Here is a 24,196-nt window from a genome sequence, read left to right on the forward strand (position 1 = left end):
AGGAGGAGGGAGCCGAGTGGTGACGTCAAGGGCCGCGGCGCAGGCTCCCAGAAGTGGGGACAGGATACCTGTGAAAGACAGGTATCCTCCCCCCCCCCCCCCAAAAGGTGTCAAATGTGCCACAGGAGGGGGGGGAGGAATCAGATGAGCGGAAGTTCGACTTTTGGAAAACATTTTCAAAATGAGAGGGTAGCGACGCCACCCTTTACGTTTCTTCTTTGGGTGGACGTCTTTGGAAAGCATAATTTGAAGCAGCTTGCCTAAATACTTATTCTTCCTTTAAAATATGGATTGAATAATGTGCCTTATCTAAATGTCAAATCTCGCTAGATACAAATTAGTTTGTACGTACAGTATATCAACCAAAATTAATTTTGCTTGGAACACCTAACCCATTGAATAAACCATAATACTTATACTTTAGGAATGTGCTGCACTCACGCTGACATCTCGCAGACCGTTGTTCTTGTTTAGTGACCTCTGAGTGTCCGAAATCTGCATGGAAAAGAATAGGTCCTGAATAGATTTAGTTCCTTGGTCGCCCCAACTGCTTCTCTGTAAAAAGAGAAATAAAAGTCAATGGGTATGTAAAAATTCCCACAAGATAGTTGCAAAAAAGAACTAATAAAACACAAATATACTGTATACTGTATATATTGTTCCCCATTATCCTTGTTTGTGATGACAAACCTTGGTACCCCAGATAATTTGGAACTATAGTGGTACCTTGGATTATGAGCATAATTTGTTCCAGAAGAATGCTTGTAATCCAAAGCACTCGTATATCAAAGTGAGTTTCCCATAAGAAATAATGAAAACTCAGATAATCCGTTCCATTGGCACTGCTAGTGTATGCAGTACCGCATGTAACCAGAAGTGGGGGGGGGGCATTCAGAAACACTCTGAGCCGCTCGGATGCACTCTGAGAGCCTTGGAAACACTCGGGAACAGAGTGTTTCTGAGTGTTTCCCAGTGTTTCTAAGCGGCTTTGAACGGCTCCGAGCAGCTCCGAGTGTCACCGTCGCCCCCACACCTCTGGCCAAATGCAGTACTGCACACCCCAGAGGCTTGAAGCCTGCTCATTTTTCGAGACAATGCTCACAAACCGAGTCTGGAGTTTAAAAAAATATTAGCTCATATTGCGAAATGCTCGTAAACCGCGTTACTCGCAATCCGAGATATTACAGTACATTTCCCATGATGCTCATGCACTCTAGAGTGTAGTTGAGCATCATGGGAAATGTAGTTCCAAAACATCTGGAGTGCCAAGGTTCACCATCACTGCACTAGCCTCTCTTTCTTAGTTCACTTCACTATACACAGTGGACCATAAAAGGAAGGCCCCACTGCAAAGAATCCTTTTTTTTTTTTAGTTTTGAATACAGTGAAGAGGATTTGGAACACCTATCAGGTTTTTATTGTTGTCTGTGCCCCCATTAGGGAGATTCACCCTTTCTATTTTTCATGATTACTGTTATCAAGTGAAAGAAAATACCAAATTTGGGTTGTTACAAAAACAGTAAGGAAGGGTAAATCTTTCAACATGGACACCAGTTCTGGTGACACTGATGACAACTAGGGATTCCCTCACTTTGGAGGGATTGCTTTTCAGTTTCTTTTTTGGCTATGGGACAGGAAGTGAAGGGAAATCTTCCCACCTGGACTACAGAAGGCAATAAAAAAAACAGACGGGGGTTATAACTTTTCCTTACTCTATCCAAAATGAAAAAAGGTTTGCCTTTAGTTCTACTTTAAGCAAAATGTACATTAATTGATTTCACATTATACCTGGAGGTGTTCTGAAATATTTCTACAACATGTTAAGGCCCCATTGAACTTTTAGTTTAAATGAGCTAAACACATACCAGGTACATCAAAACAACAGTTATGCAAAGTTTTACAGTGTGATTTCTTATGTAGCAACCACAGCCTTTGCTAACATGCCTTCAAAGAAGGATCTTCCATCCTCTCCTGTGCACAACGTAGTAGTAATTGTCTCTCTGCAGAGATCCCCCCTCCCACCTTCGAGTCATAGTTAGAATTCTCCAATCAGCAGGGACTATAAGCTTTGCTGCTTGCAAAAGTATAGAACTGTTTTAGTAGAAGGAGTGGGTTTGGGGCAAAGAGGAGTCAGACCTCTGCAAACATGACCACTGCTTTTATATAGAGAGCAAGGGTTCTTTTCTACACCGCGCTGACATACGACATGCTTCTACTCAGGTTGTGATTGCTTACTAATGAAAATGAACTATAACACTTTTGTGTACCTTTTGTTTTGATGTACATGAAATGTATACAGAAGATTTACATTGAATTTTCACTTGGGGTTTAATTCGTATCATATTCTCAATAGCTTTTAATTTCATAAAAAAATTTGTCTTCGCTTACTAAGCTACAAATGCCCTGTTGTAAGGCTCAGGCAGATTCTACACTTACCCTTATTGAGTGTGAGATAATAGGAGATGTTTTGCAAATAGGAGGGAAAGCAATGTCTTCTTTCTTTTCCTGTAAAATAAAAGACATCAAGTAATACAATAAAAGTGCATCTTTTGAGGTTAGATCAGGGTCTCAGTTGCATAATCCAGTAATCAATCAGGGTCACAGGAGTGCAGAAATAAGTGCATTCCTGTCATCCAGAAGAGATTCATCACCAAAAAAGCTAACATCATTGGTGACCACTTCAGAACCTGGAGTGGATAAACCTTAACTGCAGCATTCTTGCTGGATAATATGGAACTTTAAAATGTATGTTATTGTCCTGTAACCATTAACTCCCAACCGTCATTTGTAGCAACTGCCATCTTTTAGAACCAAATCTCACAGTCCCTCTTTTCTCATCAACTGCCTTCTTTTTGGTCTGAGGTATAAACTAAGACCGCTATAAAAAAAAAGCACTATTTAATTATCAAATGTGTTATACTTCATTAAACTTTAATCCAGAGATAAGCAATTAGCGGACCTCCAGCTGTTGCAAAACTACAAGTCCCATCATGCCTCTGCCTCTGGGTGTCATGCTTGTGGCTGTCAGGGTCTTGCTATGCATCATGGGACCTGTAGTTCTGCAACAGCTGGAGGTCCGCTAATTGCATATCCCTGCTTTAATCCATTCTCTTAAAGGTTCCTACCAGTACCTTGTGTTTTTCACATGCATAAGATGTGGCCTGTATTTAGTAGAGTAAAGTAAATCTTTCTGTCTGTGGTCCAAAAACTGCTACGTCTTGTGAAGAGCTCACTGAAGCATTTACAAGATTTTTTAGATTACATTAGCACTCCCACTTTTGTGTTGAAATACACAGCAGATGGCAAGGCATGCATTGGACACTGCCTGACCCAGAACAGGAAACTGTCTTGGGCAGGCTAAGTAATTAAATACATCGACATAATGGGAATTGATCAGCCAAACTGCAGCTAAACCATATGAGCCCATCCTTTCCAACTAAAGGGTGCCTAAATTATGATCAGTATCATTTATCGTTTAATTAATTGATCATGTGAATTATCATTATATTATTTGTATTCACATTTATTGACCCTTGTATTAACTGTATCAGTTATGTTCATTGTTTGATTATTTTGCATTGACTGCACCAATCATGTCCATTGATTAACTATATTAAATACTCTTTAATGAATTTTATTATGTAAGATCTTTATGATTACGCTATTCCGTATACATTATTAATGTTTATCTAATATCATGGACCACCCCTAGGGGATTATGACATTGCATTAAATTAAATCTATGTGTACACTAAACAATTAGATATGTACTCTCTGACATGCCTCATCTAAAGTCTCAATTCCAATTCCTAGCCTTTTCTTTCAACCAATTAGGGATGGAGGCATGCCATTGTTATACAAAGGCTGGGACAGGTCACACTTGTCCTTAACATTGCATAATCTGCATGCTACCTTTTTTCTTTATGTTTTTGTATATTCTAAACAAGTCTTGTTTACTTTCTCAATTTTTTTTTTTCAGATTTAAAAAAAATTAAGTGGGGTTTTCCTTAAAGTGGATGTAAACCCGAATTTTTTTTTTTTAATGTCATAATGTAGAGTATAAGATTTCCTATCATTTGAGCCCAGTCTTGCCACAAAGAGTTAATCCATCTCTGAGCAATCCTCTTTTATTGTTCAGCGAGATAAATTTTGACAAAGAGAGAAAAACTTTGTCGAATCCTCCCCCTTGCTGTGAGTGACAGGTGATTTACATATCTCGTGCACTAGCCTAAGACATGTATTGTATTTTAATTCCCACCCACTCCTTTCTTCAGCAGCTCTGCAAGGATTGGCTGTTCCACACCTCAGCATGATTTGGCATGCTGAAGTCATGTGGTTATTTTCCTGTCTTTTCACTGGATGTTAGAGATCATATCAGAAGTTCAGTGTAAGAAATACACAGGAGAAAATGCATATTGACAAGGGGAGTGTAGAGGTGGGCGGGGAGTCTACTGACATCACGACTCCACCCACCGAGCTCCAGACAACAGACCCACCCACAGAATATGCAGTTTTTCGTCTCTCATAACAGAGGGGAGACATTTGACAGGTAAAGATACATGCAGGAGGCATGTATATCCTTATAGATAACCCCTATGGCAGTAGTTTAGAAAGGATGACATTGGGTTTACATCCACTTTAACGTTCACTTCACGTATTGATAATGGTAAATAGGACAGAAAGTTTGAATCTCCCTAATGGAGGGGCACAGGCATAAATAAAAATCTGGCAGGTGTTCCGATCCCTCCTCACTATATCCAAAATGAAAAAAAAGTTTTGCCTTTAGTTAAACTTTAATTTTAAAAAAACTTCAGAAAAAAAGTAGTGGAAAAAAAAAATAAAAAAAACAATTGTAGGTTTAACTAATCATTTTTTGACTATTAATGACTCATTGGCAGATGAGTGTTATTTTCTTGCATACTTTGTGCTAAAAGGAGTTAAGGTGGTAGGTATGTTATCGTATACGACAGAGATATGCAATTAGCGGACCTCCAGCTGTTGCAGAACTACAAGTCCCATGAGGCATAGCAAGACTCTGACAGCCATAAGCATGACACCCAGAGGAAGAGGCATGATGGGACTTGTAGTTTTGCAACAGCTGGAGGTCCGCTAATTACATATCCCTGGTATACGATATTAAAGCTGGGTGTGCATTGATCGAAATTCGTCCGGTTTAACAGAGACCGGATGCATTACAATCCATCTTCCTGTTCATGAGAAGTCTATCTAATGGAACATTTTTGTTCAATCAGGGCTACAGCCATGGTTAGTGTATTCTGACAGCAGAGGATTCCCCGCTGTCAGAATACAATAACACGGTGGGAAGGATTCCTCTACTCACCTTGCTTGTGTGGATGGGGAAATCCATTCAGTTTTTTTCCCATCAGCCCACTGACTGATGGTAAAAAAATGACCCATGTATGCCCAGCAAAAAAGAGAGGAAGCATCCACTTATACAGCGTAAAAACTATAAGCCTTTTCCAAGTAATTTAATAGTCATTTTTATGATGGTTTATTTGAATGAGCAAGTGAGTGAATGAGTGAGATTGTGATACCCAAAACAGGAAAATGACCAAGTTACAGTTTAGTAAGCCTTTAATGACTGCAAATGTTTGTAAAGTTCTGAGTATGGAACATGCTCATATGTCATTGTCTCCACTTAATCCACGTAACTGTATTCTTTCCTGGTGAATGTCCCAGTGGTGAATGCAGCTCCAGTATACTGTAACATTTCTTAACCTCACTCACTGCTCAGTCAGGTAGATGCAAAGATTTCCAATAATGATGCAATAAGGTTCATCTATAAAAACTGCAGCTGATTAAACACAGTAATGAAAGACTGAATTGCTGCCAACCACATTCATGTCTTTGTTGTTATGGAGCTTCTTTTATATATAAAAAACACTCTTAGGAAATCAATATCATGTAGATGCAATACAATTCATGAGAACATGTTACAAAAACAAATCTCAAATGGTTCATACACAGGACCTTCAGGCTTTGGTGAGCGTTTCTGTGTTACATACTGTACATTTTATTTTGCCCTGTTTTACACATCTTTTTGCCATCCCTCTTTTTCCTAGTAACACAGTAAATAGGGCCTATCTAAAGTTATAATAAGAAACCAAACCTGTTTGAAAAAATAGTCCATAGCAACCTGTCAGATCCTATCGTTTATATTCGAATTGGTTTCTGACTGCCTGATAGAAGATACATCACCACTTTGTCTATACTGCATTTTACAATTAAAGACCCACGCATGCTATGCTAGTAGATCTCAAGCTGTAATTTGTATTTTTTCTAGTGAGTGGTGACTTCAATCTCACCTTCCTAAGCCTAAATGTATGGTATTGTTTTTATTTTTGTTCAGATCAGCACAAGGGATTCACACTCATTTATATTCAATGAGAAGTGTTCCTTGTACCTGTGGCTGCCATCTTAGTTTCCGTTTCCTCCATCCTCTGCCAACTATACCCCCACAGTGGTAATCTTCTAGTGCTGCGGGGGTTAAAGTGGTAGTAAACCGCAGATTTTTTTTTTTTTAAACCTGCAAAACAATAGCATAATGTGCTAGTATGCATCAAATACTAGCACATTATGAAATAACCTAGAAGGAAGTCCTCTAGAGGCGAGATGTCACAGCTGGCAGGGCTTCCAACTTCACCCGGTCTTCTTTCCAGGTTCGAGTACTGTCTGATTGGCCAAACTGCGATGATGTCACTCCCAGGCATGTGCGCAGGAGTCATGGCTGCAGCATGGAGCTTTGAAGGGACGGCACGGGCATGAGCCGATGACATCACCAGCTGCATCCAGTGTGAATATCTCCTAAACAGTGCAAGAAGATTTAGGAGATATTCACTGTACCTACAGGTAAGCCTTATTATAGGCTTACCTGTAGGCTGTAGGTACAAGTGCCAAAAAAAGACTTTACTACCACTTTAATACGAGCTGCTGGACCTGTCATAGGTACTCATCAAAAGTGCCAACTATGCCCAAATATGCCCCCTCTTTCCACCCCCCTGTTGCATTCAAAGAAGCTGTACCATAACTTGCATCACTGCAGGGGTATCAGGTTGGCAAAGGAAGAAACATTTAAACTAATACAGCCACCAGCACAAGGGATACTTCACTTCAAAAATCTTTTTACAAAACTTAGACTTTAAAGCTGAACCTACATTCAGTTTTGCACAATTGTACAGCCTCCTCCCCTGTACTAAAATAGCTTACTCTGATTTCACTGCAAACTGTGAGCTTCTTACAGTGTGCATTAGAAGCTTCAGCTAGTCAGATACAGCCTTTCCCCCTCAGCCTTAAAATGATTGTAAAGTCTTGTTTTAAAAAAAACAAACAAGTGTATTCTTACCTGCTCTGTGCAGTGGATTTGCACAGGGCAGCATGGATCCTCCCCTTTTCGGGTTCCTGTTCACTGCTCCTGGCCCCTCCCTCCTGTTGAGTGCCCCTACAGTAAGTAGCTTGCTATGGGGGCACCAGAGCCGAGCTGCAGCTCCGTGTGTCCATTCAGACACAGAGCTGTGGTTCGGCCCGCCCCCTCTCTCTTCTGATTGGGTAACTGACTTTGATTGACAGTAGCAGGAGCCAATGGCACAGCTACTGTGTCTCAGCCAATCAGGAGGGAGAGTCCCGGATGGCTGAGGGACTCGTGGACATCACTGGAAAAAGATGGGGCTCAGCTAAGTATTAGAGGGGATGAGGGGAGCTTCTACACACAGAAGGCTTTTTATCTTAAAGTGGAGTGCCACTCATTTTTGTGTTTATTAAAAGTCAGCAGCTACAAAAAGTGTAGCTGCTGACTTTTAATAAACACATACTCACCTGTCCCACAGTCCAGCGATTCGGCTGCCTGAAGCCTCGCTTCTGTCCCTCGCCTCTCCGTGGTGCCGGCATTGCAAGTGTGGGCACCTGGCTGTGACAGCTTGCTGCTGCACAGCCGGGTGCACACTGCACATGTGTGAATTGCGCTGCGCCTCCCCATTGGTCGGGCAATCTTCTGGGACCTGTGATTTGTCCTAGAAGATTGCAAGGAGGGAGGGGGGAAGGAGAAGTGGGAGCAGATTCCTGTCAAAACTAGGAGTGCTTAAAGCAGGAATGCATTAAAGTGGATGTAAACCCTCACATATACGCAGTGAAGTGAACAGCCTCAGATAATACACAGAGATGAAACAAATCTCCCTACATAAGTTGTACATGTATATCTGCTGTCTTCACCTTTTATATACTGTTTAGAATATTCAGATTGTTTTTAGAGATTTTCTTATCAAGTTTAAGCGCTTGCTGACCAGCGCACGCCGATGTACGTCGGCAGAGTGGCGCTGGTAGGCAAAAGGGTGTACAGATATGTCCCCTTTAACCGCATGCCGACCAGCCGCCGCAGTGATACTGCGGCAACATGGCTCAGCTGCGTCAATCGCTGTCATGGTACGTCGGTACCATAGACGGCCACTAGGGGGGGCGCGTGCGTGCCGCCGGAGGCACGCGCGCTCGCCCCCCCGAGCCGATGCGAGTGCCCGGCGGTCTCGATCGCCGACGGGCTCCCGCGATCGCACAGGGCACAAGGAGAACCCGGAACTGTGTGTGTAAACACACAGTTTCCGGTTCTCTGAGGGGAGAATGAACAGACCATCTGTTAGTTTCCCTGCGTAGTCCACATCCCCCTTCAGTTAGAACACTTCCTAGAACACACCTTAACCCCTTCACTGCCCCCTAGTGTTAACCCCATCACTGCCAGTGACATTTTTACAGTAATCAATGCATTTTTAATCGCACTGATCGCTGTATTAATGCCAATGGTCCAAAAATGTGTCAAAATTGTTCGACGTGTCCGCCATAATGTCGCAGTCACGATAAAAATCACCACCATTACTAGTAAAAAAAAAAATAATGATTAATAAAAATGCCATAAAACTATCCCCTATTTTGTAGACGCTATAACTTTTGGGCAAACCAATCAATATACACTTTTTGCAATTTTTTTTACCAAAAATATGTAGAAGAATACGTATCGGCCTAAACTGAGGGAAAAAAATGTTTTTTTTATATATTTTTGGGGGATATTTATTATAGCAAAAAGTAAAAAATTATGCATTTTTTTCAAAATTGTCACTCTTTTTTTGTTTATAGCGCAAAAGATAAAAAACGCAGAGGTGATCAAATACCACCAAAAGAAAGCTCTATTTGTGGGGAAAAAATGACGTTGAGTTTGTTTGGGAGCCATGTCGCACGACCGCGCAATTGTCAGTTAAAGCAATGCAGTGCCGAATCGCAAAAAGTGCTCTGGTCTTTGGCCAGCCAAATGGTCTGGGGCTGAAGTGGTTAAGAAGCGGTGTTGCGGGAGCGCGCCGGCCACAGTCTCCGTGACCATGGGTCCCGCGATCGTGCCACGGAGAGGAAGAATGGGGAGATGCTTTTGTAAACAAAGCATTTCCCCATTCTGCCTAGTGACAGGACAGGGATCACAGCTCTCTGTCATGGAGAGCAGTGATCGCTGTCCTGTGTGTTAAAGCCCAGCCCCCCACAGTTATGCCCCATACACACGGTCGGATTTGTCGACGGGAAATGTTCGATGGGAGCTTGTTGTCGGAAATTCCGACCATGTGTAGGCTCCATCGGACATTTTCCATTGGAATTTCCGTCACACAAAATTTGAGAGCTGGTTCTCAAATTTTCCGACAACAAAATCCGTCGTAAATTCCGATCGTGTGTACACAATTCCGACGCACAAAGTTCCACGCATGCTCGGAATTAAGTAGAAGAGCCGCACTGGCTTTGAACTGCTTTTTTTTCTAGGTTCATCGTACGTGTTGTACGTCACCACGTTCTTGACGTTCAGAATTTCCGACAAGATTTGTGTGACCATGTGTATGCAAGACAACTTTGAGCCAACATTTGTCGGTAAAAATCCATGGATTTTGTTGTCGGAATGTCCGATCGTGTGTATGCGGCAATAGAATCACTCCCTAGGACACACTTAACCTCTTCACTGCCCCCTAGTGGTTAACCCCTTCACTGCCAGTGTCATTTACACAGTAATAAATGTATTTTTTTAGCATCAATCGCTGTATAAATGACAATGGTCCCAAAATAGTGTCAAAAATGTCCGATGTGTCCGCCATAATGTTGCAGTCCCGATAAAAAGCGCAGATCGCCGCCATTACTAATTAAAAGAAAAATTAAAAATAAAAATGCCATACAACTATCCCCTATTTTGTAGACGCTATAAATTTTGAGCCAACCAATCAATATACGCTTATTGCAATTTTTTTTACCAAAAATATGTAGAAGAATACATATCGACCTAAACTGAGGAAAAAAATTGTTTTTTTAAAATATATTTTTGGGGGATATTTATTATAGCAAAAAGTAAAAAATGCTGCGTTTTTTTCAAAATTGACGCTCTTTTTTTGTTTATAGCGCAAAAAATAAAAACCGCAGAGGCGATCAAATACCACCAAAAGAAAGCTCAATTTGTGGGAAAAAAAGGACGTCAACTTTGTTTGGGTACAACATCGCATGACGAATCGCAAAAAGTGCTCTGGTCAGGAAGGGGGCAAAATCCTCCGAGGCTGAAGTGGTTAACACTGCAGTGAAGTCTGGGCATACAGCCAAGACAGTTGATTGGAGGAAAGGCACACCCCCCCCCTCTCCTCATAGGTAGAGACTTTCAGAGCTGATCGTTGAATCGTTCAGGGCTCTGCTAATCTATTTATAACATCCTCTCAAACACAAAACTCCGGCTGCTTTTATCATATGTGATGGAGAACTTGTCAGGAGTTATCAGGCTGATAACAGAAGAACGGGGCAGGAGAAAGCCACGGGACTTAGTGCTTTGAAGAGAGATAACAAAACACTGCAGATATATGTACCCAGCTCTATTTTCATGAACTGGGTTTACATCCACTTTAAGATAAAAATCCTTCTGCCTTTACAACCCCTTTAATGTCCCAGTTTTATTAATCAGGGATACTCAGCCATTACCGAAGGTGGTCTGTATACAAATTTAACCTGCCTAGAAACGCAAACTCATGGAAATTGAAGAGAAAGCAAGAAGTAAAAGTTGTCACTGGAACAGGGATTAAGATACATCTTTCAATAGAGATACCTGTTCCAGTGACAACTGTTAAAGAAGGGATTTCCTCTTAATTGGTAGAGCTTTCCTCATGCTTCCTGTTGGATCTCCACAATCTCCTCAATAGAACATAGCAAAAAAAAAAAAAAAACGTTAAATGAAAAAGAAAAGAAGGATTTAGGTTATACACACAGCTTATTGTCTATGTATTTATTGGTGTTGCAAGTACATACAAGGTTATTTTGTAGGAAATTTCTTCATTGATGTAGACCAGCTCAAGTAAACTTTCTTAAGAAAATGATGGCTCGTCTTCTGAAAATGTTTGTTGGCTGGCTGTCCTGCTGACTCTTTTACTTCATTGCTTTGCTTCACTAACTGGAGCAGGTGCGCACAGTGTACTGACCTTTCTCTATCTTTGCTAGTATACATTTTTGGGAGGAAGCAGCAATGGCAATTCACATATTTTGCTCATAACAGATTTCCGTTAAAGCTGAATTCCATAGAGATATAAAGGACTGCTCTTAATCCGTCAGTGTGTTCCTTTAAAAATATTTATATATATTTTAAATTATATATTTTAAATTGAGCTAGTAAAAATTAAATTTAATTAATATTTATTGTCAGAGACAGCCGACGCACAACAGGACATTGTCAACGTCTAAAAGCATGATACAAGAGACGGTCAGAGATTGCAGATATAATACAAACATCGCACACATGCTACAGAGGATGGTCAGAGACTGCAGACATGTTACAGGAGCCTGTCAGAGACTGCAAACATGCTATTGGAGTTGTTGGAGACTGGGTACATGCTTTAGGAGAATGTAAGACTGGAGACATTACACGAGGTTGCTAGAAATCAATAGTATAACAAGACGATAGAGAAACACAGATTAGTGTCTGCAGGGGCCCAAGGACCACACAAAAAGTGCCAAAGAGGTTGGGCATCAGGACATTATACTCTATATATCTTTATGATATCTTCCTATATTTACAAAGCCAGCAGGATGTAGACTGAGAAAGGAAGGATGGAGCATAGAGAACCAGTCTCTACTGCAGTTTACGGTACTATTATTATAACATCGGCGGCCTGTGATGTCACATACAAGCATTTGGAATGGATGCGCAACGATGAGCTCAGGTCAGGGGTATTTTCTGAAAGCAGTGGGCCTGTGTGCAGGATCATAAGTTGGGCCCCCGCAGCTGAGAAAATGTGCGGCGCTCTGCGCTACAGGAAAAGTTGGGTGTGATTTTCATTGCGCTGAATACTGGCTCTGGCTTAAAGGGACACAGAGTGCAGGGGTTCAGTAATAAGTGACGCAAAGGTTCAGAAATAATTTCAACACAGTCCCCACAAGCTCAACAGTAATTCCACAAACTGATTGCGGTTTTCTCGATCACAGTAAAATCCCTTCTTTCCGAGATTGGTAGTGGCAACCAAGCGAGTCATCTTCCTCCAGATGGTGGGCGGGGGTAGCAGGACTGTAATTGGCTTTAGCAGTGTCCAATGACAGTCCTCCTCCTCCTGGAAACAGGGACCGCCCCCCTTCTAGCAGAACTGCACCCAATCTCTTCTCCATCACAAAAGCGGACGATCGCAGCTACAGCAAAGTTAGAGAACCAAACAATGTTTCCCATTATTTACAATGTGTGGGGGCACAGTGCCTCCCCCTCAGTGCAGGTGCGGCGTGAGGAATTCTGAAATTGGAATGCATTAGTGTCTCACTGACACTTCCCTGCACTGCTCTGCTAATAGGGAGGGAGTCGAGTGGCGGCAAAAGAGGCTTGGCGTTCCGCTTGTGGCACCAGTGCCGGGGGTTGCCTACCCCTGCCCTAATGACTGTTGTTATAAATGATAAAGTCTAACTTCTGTCAAAATATAGTTATTTTGTTTTGGATAGAGTGGGAACGTTTTAAACATTTTTGTGAGGTGTCCACTACTATCTGTAACCTTTGTTTTTTTCTCAAAATATTTTTATTGAGATCAACAAAAACAAACAATGCAACACAGTGGTTCCAGATAAAACATTGTCAATGGCAATTAACCATGTGATCTCAATCCACCATTTAAACAATTATAATTTAACTCAGTTTTTCCTTCCTTCCCCTCCCCCTAACCCACATAATACACTTTTCAATAAGAGTAGTATTATCACTCACAACCTAACTGGTATACATCATGGGTATAATCTACGTCTATATTAAAGTAGTAGTCTATCTAAAACCAAATCAACCGGAGAAAGGCCTGGAGTGTCTAGCCACGGAGACCATATGGCATTGAACTTGGAAGAACGACCGCGGTGTTGAAAGATGTATTTTTCCAACCTTAGGGTGTTCTCTATTTAGTTAATTCATTCTCATAGGGTAGGAGGGTAGGAGGGTAGGAGGGTCTATCACCTTCCAATGTCTGAGGATAAATTTATGTGCCTGGAAGAGGGCCCTAGCTATAATGTGTTTGGGAATCCTGGATGACCTTCCCATAGAGGATAATCCTAATATGCAGGGCTTGGGATCCAGCTGGATACTGACCTAAAACACCTTGTTAATGGTTTTACCAACTCCCAACCAGCAGCGATGTAGCTTAGGGCAGCGCCACAAAAGGTGGATGAGATCTCCATGGTCCCTGGAGCCCCGAGTACACTCAGAGTCTTCTCTTACTGCGATTCTATACAACCTTGCAGGCGTATGGTGCACCAGCAAGACCATATACAATTGGGACAGCCGCTGTGCCACATTAAGAGAGCACAACTGTACTGCCTGCAGAGCTTCCTCCCACTGCTCATTCTCGAATGTGCCCACATCTCTTTTACAAGTGGCCATCACTTTCACTGGGAAACCTTTCAAGTGTGTAGACAAGAGCATAGAATAACACTGCGATAAAAATGCCTTATATTGGGAGACTTTTGTCATATAATGGAATATGGGGGCTGGGGACTGAACCCACAATACTCCTTCCGACTGTGCTCTAACTACATGGTGTAGCTGCACATAGGGGAAATACATTGATTGAGGGAGGCTGAATCTGGTCTGCAAATCGGTAAAGGAGCGCAATTTGCTGTTGGAAAAAACGTGTACCAATTGTGTGACTCCATACCTTTGCCAACGTGCTCCACACTGCAAATATTGAAGTTCCTTATAATACCCATTGTCACAGATATGACTGTAACCAGTAACATCCTGTAATTGTCTAGCTTTATTCCATATCTTCTGCATCAAGACATGTGGGAAAAAGCTTGTTAGATTTAGTGTAGGCCAGAGCCTCCAGGCCCATGGCCACATTGTGCATTCATGTCATGTGATGCAGAAGAGCTGTGTACAGTCAAGCATGGTGGTGGGAGTGTCATGGTCTGGGGCTGCATGAGTGGGGAGCTACAGTTCATTGAGGGAACCATGAATGCCAACATGTACTGTGACATACTGAAGCAGAGCATGATCCCCTCCCTAAGGAGACTGGGCCGCAGGGCAGTATTCCAAAATGATAACGACCCCAAACACACCTCCAAGATGACCACTGCCTTGCTAAAGAAGCTGAGGGTAAAGGTGATGGACTGGCTAAGCATGTCTCCAGACCTAAACCTTATTGACCATCTGTGGGGTATCCTCAAACGGAAGGTGGAGGAGCGCAAGGTCTCTAACATCCACCAGCTCTGTGATGTCGTCATGGAGGAGTGGAAGAGGACTCCAGTGGCAACCTGTGAGCCAATCAGTGGCAAGAGGACTTGTTATGCACCGGCAAGAGGACTTGTTATGGATTTTGGGAAATGTTGTCCTTAAATGGGCACAGTACAAAACAGGTGAAGTGAGGCTGACGAACCTTTAGATTTCACTACCCAGTATTCCCTGCACAACAGAGGAGGAGGGATAGAACTTTTCCGGAGAATTCTGGAGAGATCTGACTCTTTCGCAGGAGAAGCCAAGCCATACGGGCCTGTGGCCTTGGTTGGGAATGTGCAGAGACCAGGGTGCCATCTCAGAGCAGTGCAGAGGATGCAGACCTGTTGCCTTTGCCGAGCTTGTGCAGAGATTGGGTACCCTTGCTGTGTCCATAGGCACCTGAGGTTTAAAAGAGAGAGAGAGATTGCTTGCTGAGCTGTAACCAGAGCTGAAAGGATCCGCAGAGAGATTGCTTGCTGAGCTGTAACCAGAGCTGAAAGGATCTGTTGCCATGAGTGTCTACAGCAAGGGTGAACCAGCGAGGACTAGACCGGAGAGACCGAGCGTTGTGAGGACCGATTCGGGAGCAAACCGCCAAATGATCTGGACCATATTCCTGTGTACCAGGAGGGGTGAGTTGAGCCATCTATGTTTATCTCAACACTGACACAATGTGATAGAGACTGCTCCATCAGCCATGCACACTCTAGAAGGGACAACAGTGCATGCACTAACTTACAGAAGGGCCCCAACAAAAGCCAGCTAGCACTGACAATTAAGAGCCAGGTACCTTATAGCCACCCCCAGGGGTGCCCCTCTGTCAGGAACGCATACACCCACTCTATATGGGGGTATGGGGGTTGTATGCTTAGTGTGGACACAAGGACTTTTATTTTTGGGTTAGTTTTTTGCCAATACTCTTAACCCTGTTTGCAACAGTTATCATTTTGCGTCATTACAGTTTTGTTGATTGCCTGCCATCTTATGGGTCAGCATTCACATCCTCTAGTACAGCATCTTTAAACTTGTTCAATGACCCGCACCTAACTTCCGCTATCAGTAACATCGAGCGATCTACGGTGCACTTACGATAAGTGCCTGGCTTGTAAGTGTGATTCTATTTTCTTTTAACTGCATTGCCATAGTTCATCCTTTCAGTCTACCATCCAGTGGCTTATGGTCAGTTTTCTGTGCATTATTATAGAGTGGTAGTATACTAACTTTTAAGTTACATACTGTAATGCCCTGTACACACGGTCGGACATTGATCGGACATTCCGACAACAAAATCCATGGATTTTTTCTGACGGATGTTGGCTCAAACTTGTCTTGCATACACATGGTCACACAAAGTTATCGGAAAATCCGATCGTTCTGAACGCGGTGACATAAAACAAGTAAATCGGGACTATAAATGGGGCAGTAGCCAATAGCTTTTGTCTCTTAATTTATTCTGAGCATGCGTGGCACTTTGTGCGTCAGATTTGTGTACACACGATCGGAATTTCCGACAACGGATTTTGTTGTCGGAAAATTTTATAGCAAGCTCTCAAACTTTTGTGTCGGAAATTCTGATGGAAAATGTGTGATGGAGCCCACACATGGTCGGAATTTCCGACAACAAGGTCCTATTACACAGTTTCCGTTGGAAAATCCGACCATGTGTACGGGGCATTAGTGTGTCAGTGGGGTCCAAGCAGCTTAACCGCTTGCCGACCAGCCGCCGTCATTATACGGCGGCAGGTCGGCACGATCCCGCGAACTGTCGTAGCTATACGTCGGCTCGCAGGATCAGGATAGCAGGCGTGCGCGCCCACTGCACAGTGGGGGTGCTGATGCTCCTGGCCAACGGTCGCGATAACCACCAGCCACGAGCGATCATGAGCACGAGTGACAGAACACAGAAGTGTGTGTGTAAACACACAAATCCGTGTTCTGTTCTGAGAGCAGTGACAGATCGTTTGTTCCTATTAGCTAGGAACCACGATCCATCACTTCCTCTAGTCAGTCCCCTCCCCCTTCAGATAGAATCAGCTCCCAGGGAACACAGTTAACCCCTTGATCGCCCCCTAGTGTTAACCCCTTCATTGCCAGTGACATTTTTACAGTGATCAATGCATTTTTATAGCACCGATCGCTGTATAAATGCCGATTGAGCAAACCAATCAATATACGCTTATTGCGATTTTTTTTACCAAACATATGTAGAAGAATTCATATCGGCCTAAACTGAGAAAAAATTTGCTTTAAAAAAAAAAATGGGGATATTTATTCTAGCAAAAAAGTACAAAATATTGTGTTTTTTTCAAAAATTTCGCTCTTTTTTTGTTTATAGCGCAAAAAATAAAAACCACAGAGGCGATCAAATACCACCAAAAGAAAGCTCTATTTGTGGGAAAAAAAGGATGTCAATTTTGTTTGGGTACAGCGTTGCACGACCGCACAATTGTCAATTAAAGCGACACAGTGCTGAATCGCGAAAAATGGCCCAGTCATTCAGCAGTCAAATCTTCTGGGGCTGAAGTGGTTAAAGAGTCATGGCAGAACAGAGAACCAATTATTTACAGTGGCTCCTGGGGAGGTAAGCACCACAATCGTTATTATTAAAAGCATGTGCACATACCTGGGAACTTTTGTAAATCAGTGGGCCTATGAATGGTGGCAGGAGGACCAATGATTGCAGCTTACTACAACGAACAGAAAGTTTAATGCCTGTGCCCATACTGTCCCGCAGCAAAATATAGAGCATACAGTGGGTGAAAGAAGAAATGCCCCGGCCTTGGTGGTGTCACTGGAAAGAAAAAAATGCTTCTTGAAGCGTAGATGGGCGATCTGGGGCTCAGATGCTCACCTCTATCATGACCCCCCCCCTCTCCCCCTTTTCCCCACCTTCCTTGTTCTCACAGTTCAGACCTCTTTCTTAGTACAGTACCCATTCAGGAATAAAGACAGCTTCTTCTTCCTGTCTCTGGTCAAGTGACAGGAAGAAGGGCAGCCCACCCTCACTCTCCAGCAGGCACCCATACTTCTCTCTTTTTCCCACAGTAGATTGCAGAATCTTACCTCCAGGATCTATCCTGGTCCCTGCTCTGCCTGATGAGAGTAATGTTGCAGTCACTCCTATCAATCACCAGAAAGCCACAGAACTAAGCCTAGTGACCAGACAGTCAGGAACATAAGCAACTATGTGACATCTTTGGGCAAAAGCCAGCAAGTTCTCAGATATGCATATGTATAGTGGCAAACCACACCATGCCAGGCCCTTCTCATCCTAGCTAGCAATATAAATTAAACTTTCAATAAATACACACTGCCTGACCTGCCAAAATCTGAAGAGTGTTTATAGGGCATCGCTTCAGCATATTATCCAGTGCATGTTGTCTATACAATAGACCTTACTCATGCCAAACTGTATCTAAAGCCATCTTTTTGTTTTGTTTTGACTAGAGTAGGGAAGAGTTAAAACCACAGCCAGGTTTTCATTGCTAGCTGTGTCCCCGCTGATGGAGATTCAGTCTCGGGATTTGTTATGGTCACCACTGTCCAGGTGACAACTGTCCAAGAGGTCAAAACCCTGACTTTAGAGAGATTTCCTTTTACTTTCTCTTGTGTTTTCAGGACAGGAAGTAAAGGGAAATCTCCCCTATGGGACACAGATGGTAAAAACAAAATCTTTTTTTTAAGTTTTAACTGTTGACTAATTAAACCAAAGCAAATAAACAAAATAGTTTTGCCTTTAGATATGCCTTAAATGGCATAAATAAATTAAAAAAATAACATATATAATAAATATATGTATATATATATATAAAGGATTTGGAATACTTACTTTTGGTACATGTTTGCGAGAAGTAATACCTTTCATATACAGTGTCCACATTCTTCTGTTTCACTCTCTGGTTCGGCACTATGTTATTACCATAATTATTCATTGAATAATTCAAAAAGGTAAAATTACAAATAGCTATAGTCCAGGGAGAGAAAAACGTAAAAAGCTCTTCTGAGGATATAACAGATCCTGTATAGTATACGTATTTAACAATGCAACATAAAGACTACTAATATATAATCTCCCCCTACAGGGAAAAATATGCACAAGTGCTGCTCTCTGTGTTAACCAATGTCACATATATCCCATGAGTGACAAAATCCAAATGTCCATTTGTAATAAAGGAATACACCATATGGTTCAGGTTAGCAGATCTTTTGTTGCCATGATTATCAATGTCCAGTGCTGTTTAATTTGTTAAATGAATTATGTCAAGTGACGACTGATAATCCAGACAGAAGCTTGATTAATGTGCTTTGCGAGCAGAATTGTCGTTTTTGGAAAACAAATGCACCTGATGGGAAGAATCGTGCTGAATCCACATTTAGAAAAGTAAAAAAGGTCTCTGTTCACCTGCTGAAGCTTATTAAATGAATGTCCAAAGGAAGTCCTTTAGCCAAAGCCAAACTGACGTCCCCTTAGCAACACACACTCTACCTGTTTATGCTCTCCCCTGGAGGGAATGACAGCTCACCTGTTAATTACACACCCCTCCCTACGTTTATTTAACAGCAGATCAGCGCTGTCACTCATCTCAACCACAATGAAGGAAGTAGGATAACTACAATTCCAAACATTGAGTCCTTACACACACATCTCTAATCTCAGGTTGAATAATGAGCTATTAGGCTTGTATATGTCTATCCAGTATTAAGGTAGTATTGCTTTTGTAAAGATACATTAAATGCAAATGATCACACTAATTATATATACAATAGATTATCATGAAAACTATTTATAGGGAATGGATTAGGAAAACAGTAGTGCTATATAACTTTTCACTTGTACGATCAAAGTTCTAAAATATTTGGCTTCCAATTTTTTTATATTAAAACAAGATAATAATAGAAAAAAAAATCATAAAAGCCATTCAAATTAAATAGCTCACTTACAGAATACAACAGAAAAATGCTTTACTATAAACTCAATGCAGTATGGGCAACATCATAGACATAAAAGGTCAATGCAACATTTCATGATCTCTTAATAGCATCAATGCCCACCCTGATTTTCTCAAGTAATTGTATAGGTTTTATGTATGATTCAGAAACATTACTGCACACCCTTGTATATTAGGTTCTTGGTTATAATGACTGGCAACAAAACTGCTTCTAATTTCCCTGCAATGTGCTCTGTTTTGTCACCACCTTACACCTCATATGCCAATACTGTTAGAAAAAGCCTCATCCCTTAGTGGATGGAGGTTTCCATGAGAGATAATGTCACTGGAAGGGAAGACATGCGCTGTGATCTCTTTTTAGATAATCCACAGTGCTTTGCCATGTGTTAAATGTTTATTTTCAAGACCCAAATGATATATATATATATATATATATATATATATATATATATATATATATATATGTATATATACGCACAAACACACATATATATAATTATGGTCAAAGCCCTTCAACCAGGATGGATGTGAACCACATGAACGCGCCACAAGACTTACATCATGAAATGGACCTGAAGTGTGCCCTGGTCTGCAAGGAAAACCTTATCCGGAGGTGAACCATGGTTAAACTAATGAATTTGAAACCATACATGGAATTTAAAGGGAAAATGGCTTTGAGAACAGTTGGTCTGAAGCTATGTGGGCCGATGTGCCTCGTTGCGACTGGATTTGAACTTGACCATAGGGTGAGCTGTACTGAAGGGTGTCTGTCAATGACGTGACAAATCATACAGTGATCTGAATTTAAAAGTGAACCTTTGCGTCGCTGAGGCGACCGACATCGAACAACAGTAGAGCGTATGACGGGATAAAAGAAACAAAAATTCATGAATGACCCGAAACAAAGAGACCGCCGGACCTAAGGAGAACATGACAGACAACATACGAAATAAGACCACTGAATGATTGAAGTGATGATGACACGAACTGGGGCGCTGTAACTGTGACTTGACAGTAACCGAACTGTGGAATATGGGATGAAAATGAGGCCAAAATGAAATGAGCGAAAAGCCGACATGAATCGGAGTGCTGCTAAAGCGACTGGACTCGGACTGGCGTGTGGGGTATATGAAATGAAATGACCGAAATGTTTGCCATGACAGAGGCACGAATCGATGTGTCGTAACTGTGACTTCCCAGTGAACCAAACTGTGGAATATGTGATGAAATGAGGGAGAAATGGAATGAGCAAAATTATTTATTTATTTTTAATGAAATGACCGAAATGATTGCCATGACAGAGGCACGAATCTGTGTGTCATGATAGCGACTGACAGCAAACCTTTCTGTGGAACTGGAAATAACAATGGCTAACACGAGCCGACGTGAATTAGTGCGTCGCAGATGCGATTGAATTTGAATCATAGTGAATGGTATATGAAATGAACAAATGAAATGTTTGCCATGACAGAGGCACGAATCGGTGTGCCGCGATTGTGACTGACAACGAACCGGACTGTGGAGCATGGAATGAAATGAGATGAAATGACTAGAATGAGCGGTACAAATCGGTGCATCGCGGATGGGACTGTATTAGAATCGGACATGACAGTGGCATGAATCGGTGTGCCGCGATTGTGACTGATAACGCTGTTGAGCATGGAATGAAATGAGATGAAATGACTACAACGAGCCGGTAGGAATCGGTGCGTCGCAGATGCGACTGGATTCGAATCGGATAGAAGGGCATACTAAATGAACAAATGAAATATTTGCCATGACAGTGGCAAGAATCAGTGTGCCGGAATTTGCGACTGATAATGAACCGGACTGTGGGGCGTGAAATGCATGAGACGGAATGACTAGCACGTGTCAACACGAATCGGTGTGTCGCAGATGCGGCTGGATTCAAATCGGAGTGAAGGGTATGTGAAATGTAACAAATTAAATGACTTGCCGTGACAGAGGCACGAATCAGTGTGCCCCAATTTGCGTCTGACAATGAGCCGGACTGTGGAGCATGGCATGAAATGAGATGACAAAACTAGCCGGGACGAACCGGTGAGTTGTTGATGCGACTAGATTTGGACCAGAGGGTAATGCAAACTAAAATAACTGAAATGATAGACAGTGTGTTTCTAAAGTGAAATAGGCCTACTACATGGTGTGAAACAACAAGGTACGAGAATGTACGAATGAAACTGATGAAAAACAGCTCGGTGTTTGTGCTCACGAACTGAGCGACAAGTTCGTGGTTTGCACGAGGCTAAAATAAAGCCGCATACGAATGACTCTCAAGTTCCTTAGCTGGGTTTTGATGACACTGGCAAACAATGGTGTATTGCATCATTTTTGCATCAATTTTTGCATCATTGACTTTGAGGTTGCCGGCTCTTCTCTCTTATAAAAAGTACTTAGTTTGAGAAGACACACTGAGCCTTGGTACTTGTGCTGCAGACTGCAAACTAGGATTGGATTGCTTCTGTTGAGAGCGCTGCATTTTTCATCTTTCCTCAGAGATTTGGGGTATTTTAGACAGATCTCTCCATAAAGAGGACCTGGCATTCTGTATTGTTATCACAAGGGATGTTTACATTTACAAAAGTGATCATTTTTTTTTTTAAAGAGACAGTTTATAAAAAATGTAATAAAAGAAATTAAATTTGTTTTTTAAGTACCCCCCCATCCCCACATGCTCACACGCAGTAGTGCATGAATACATAGGACACACCCACATATGTAAACGGTGTTTGCACCACACCTTTGAGGTATTGCTGCGAACATCTGAGTGAGAACAATAATTCTATCACTAGACCTCTTCTGTAACTCTAAACTGGTAACCTGTAGAAATTTTTAAAGCTTCGCCTGTGGAGATTTTAAAAGCGTTTGTTACCCCAACACTTCATATTCCTTATATGTGGCTGCTGTACCATGTAGTTGCATGAGAAAGTATCCTGTTCTCTTTGTATTGCTTCCTTTGTGTGAAATCCCTGGTAATCCTGCCATCTCCTTGCTTTCCTATTAAACGCTGACCACACTAAGCAGGAAAGCACATCGCGATCAGTTCTCTAGCTATGCTGGGAATTCAGCCCTCCTAAAATGATCAGACTTGTCCTGACACGCCCCTGCCACACAGCCATTTACTGGGAAGCTGTGTGTTGCTGCTTCTCCTCCTCCCAGCTCTTATGCAGCTGAGAACAGAGGGAATGTGATCACTTATAAAAAAGAGAAAAAATATATTTATAAAGTTTTTTTATACCTATACACAAATGTTTTGCATTTTATTTCTATTTTATACTGAATGGGTTGCTTTACAAGGTGATCATTTACAATCACTTTAAGTACCGTAGTTTGGCGCAATTCCACGAGCGTGCGCAATTTTAAAGCATGACATGTTAGATGATGTCACGCCGAGTGAATAGATCACTATCATGTTATACAAAAAAATCTGGATATATACAGTTTTATGTTTTGTTTTTTTAAATTAATTAAAGTGTATTTTTTGCAAAAAAATTGCATTTGAAAAACCGCTGCGCAAAAACCGTGTGACATAAAAATTTGCAAGAACCACAAAACCACCATTTTATTCTCTATGGTCTCTGTTAAAAAATATATATATAATATTTGGGGTTCTAAGTATATTTCTAGCAAAAAATACAGATTTTTACTTGTAAGCAACAAGTGTCGGAAAAAGGCCTGGTCCTTAAGGTTGATTTGGTTTCTTTGGTTTAGTAGGTAATTAATTTTTTAAACTGCATACTGTATCTATGTTTGTACAATTATTTGTACCTTTTAAAGCAGTAGTAAACGGCACCAATTTTTAAAAAAAAAATTTTAAACCCTGCAAGGTAAAGGCATAATGTGCTAGTATGCATCACAGACTAGCACATTATGAAATAATTAATTTAGAACAAAGCCCTCCTGCAGCACGCTGTCACCGCTGAGGGGGCTTCCATCTTCTCCCTGGTCTTCCTTCCGGGTTCGCGTGCCCTGGCCATCTGATTGGCGCGCTGCGATGATTTCACCGCCCGAGGCACAGGGCTCTGAAGGGAAGGCACAGGTATGCCGTCCCTTCAGAGCGCATGCACCAGTGACATCACAGGCTGCATGCAGTGTGGATATCTCCTAAACAGTGCAGGTTTAGGAGATATTCACGGAACCTGCAGGTAAGTCTTATTATAGGCTTACCTGTAGGTACAAGTGCAAAAAAAAAGAGTTTTTACTTCCACTTCAATGATAAAAATCTGTGTTGATACATTTTCAATAATATATATATATATATATATACATATATATATATATAGTATTATACTCAATGTATTTTCAAATGTTCACCAAAAGGTGAGTCTCTGTTTAATAAAAAAGTGTTTCTGCTATGCTATTATAAAAAATAGAAGGTATTGTGCACTGTCACCTGTTGGTAACTATAATAAATGGCTGCTGCTATCACCAAATGTGTTTCCACACCAACAGTAAATAAATTAATAAATAATATGTGATAACGCTGCCC

At 41.6% G+C, this 24,196-nt stretch overlaps 1 protein-coding gene across 2 annotated transcripts in view; it reads right to left on the reverse strand.

Moving 5' to 3' along the window:
• LOC141113726 (uncharacterized) overlaps nt 1-24,196 on the reverse strand; it is a 183,445-nt gene that overhangs the window by 151,542 nt on the left and 7,707 nt on the right. The window contains exons 1-3 of one of the 2 annotated variants that reach the window (XM_073607019.1): nt 18,567-19,149; nt 2,437-2,505; nt 442-555 (exon numbers count right to left, since the gene is read on the reverse strand). In XM_073607019.1, coding sequence (XP_073463120.1) covers nt 442-555; nt 2,437-2,505; nt 18,567-18,617 — 234 coding nt within the window. In that variant the 5' untranslated portion in view covers nt 18,618-19,149. Of the gene's footprint in view, nt 1-441; nt 556-2,436; nt 2,506-18,566; nt 19,150-24,196 lie in introns of those variants that run through there. The other variant, XM_073607010.1, reaches the window with a different exon arrangement.

Source organism: Aquarana catesbeiana, linkage group LG01 (assembly GCF_042186555.1).
Source record: "Aquarana catesbeiana isolate 2022-GZ linkage group LG01, ASM4218655v1, whole genome shotgun sequence".
Taxonomy (NCBI): domain Eukaryota; kingdom Metazoa; phylum Chordata; class Amphibia; order Anura; family Ranidae; genus Aquarana; species Aquarana catesbeiana.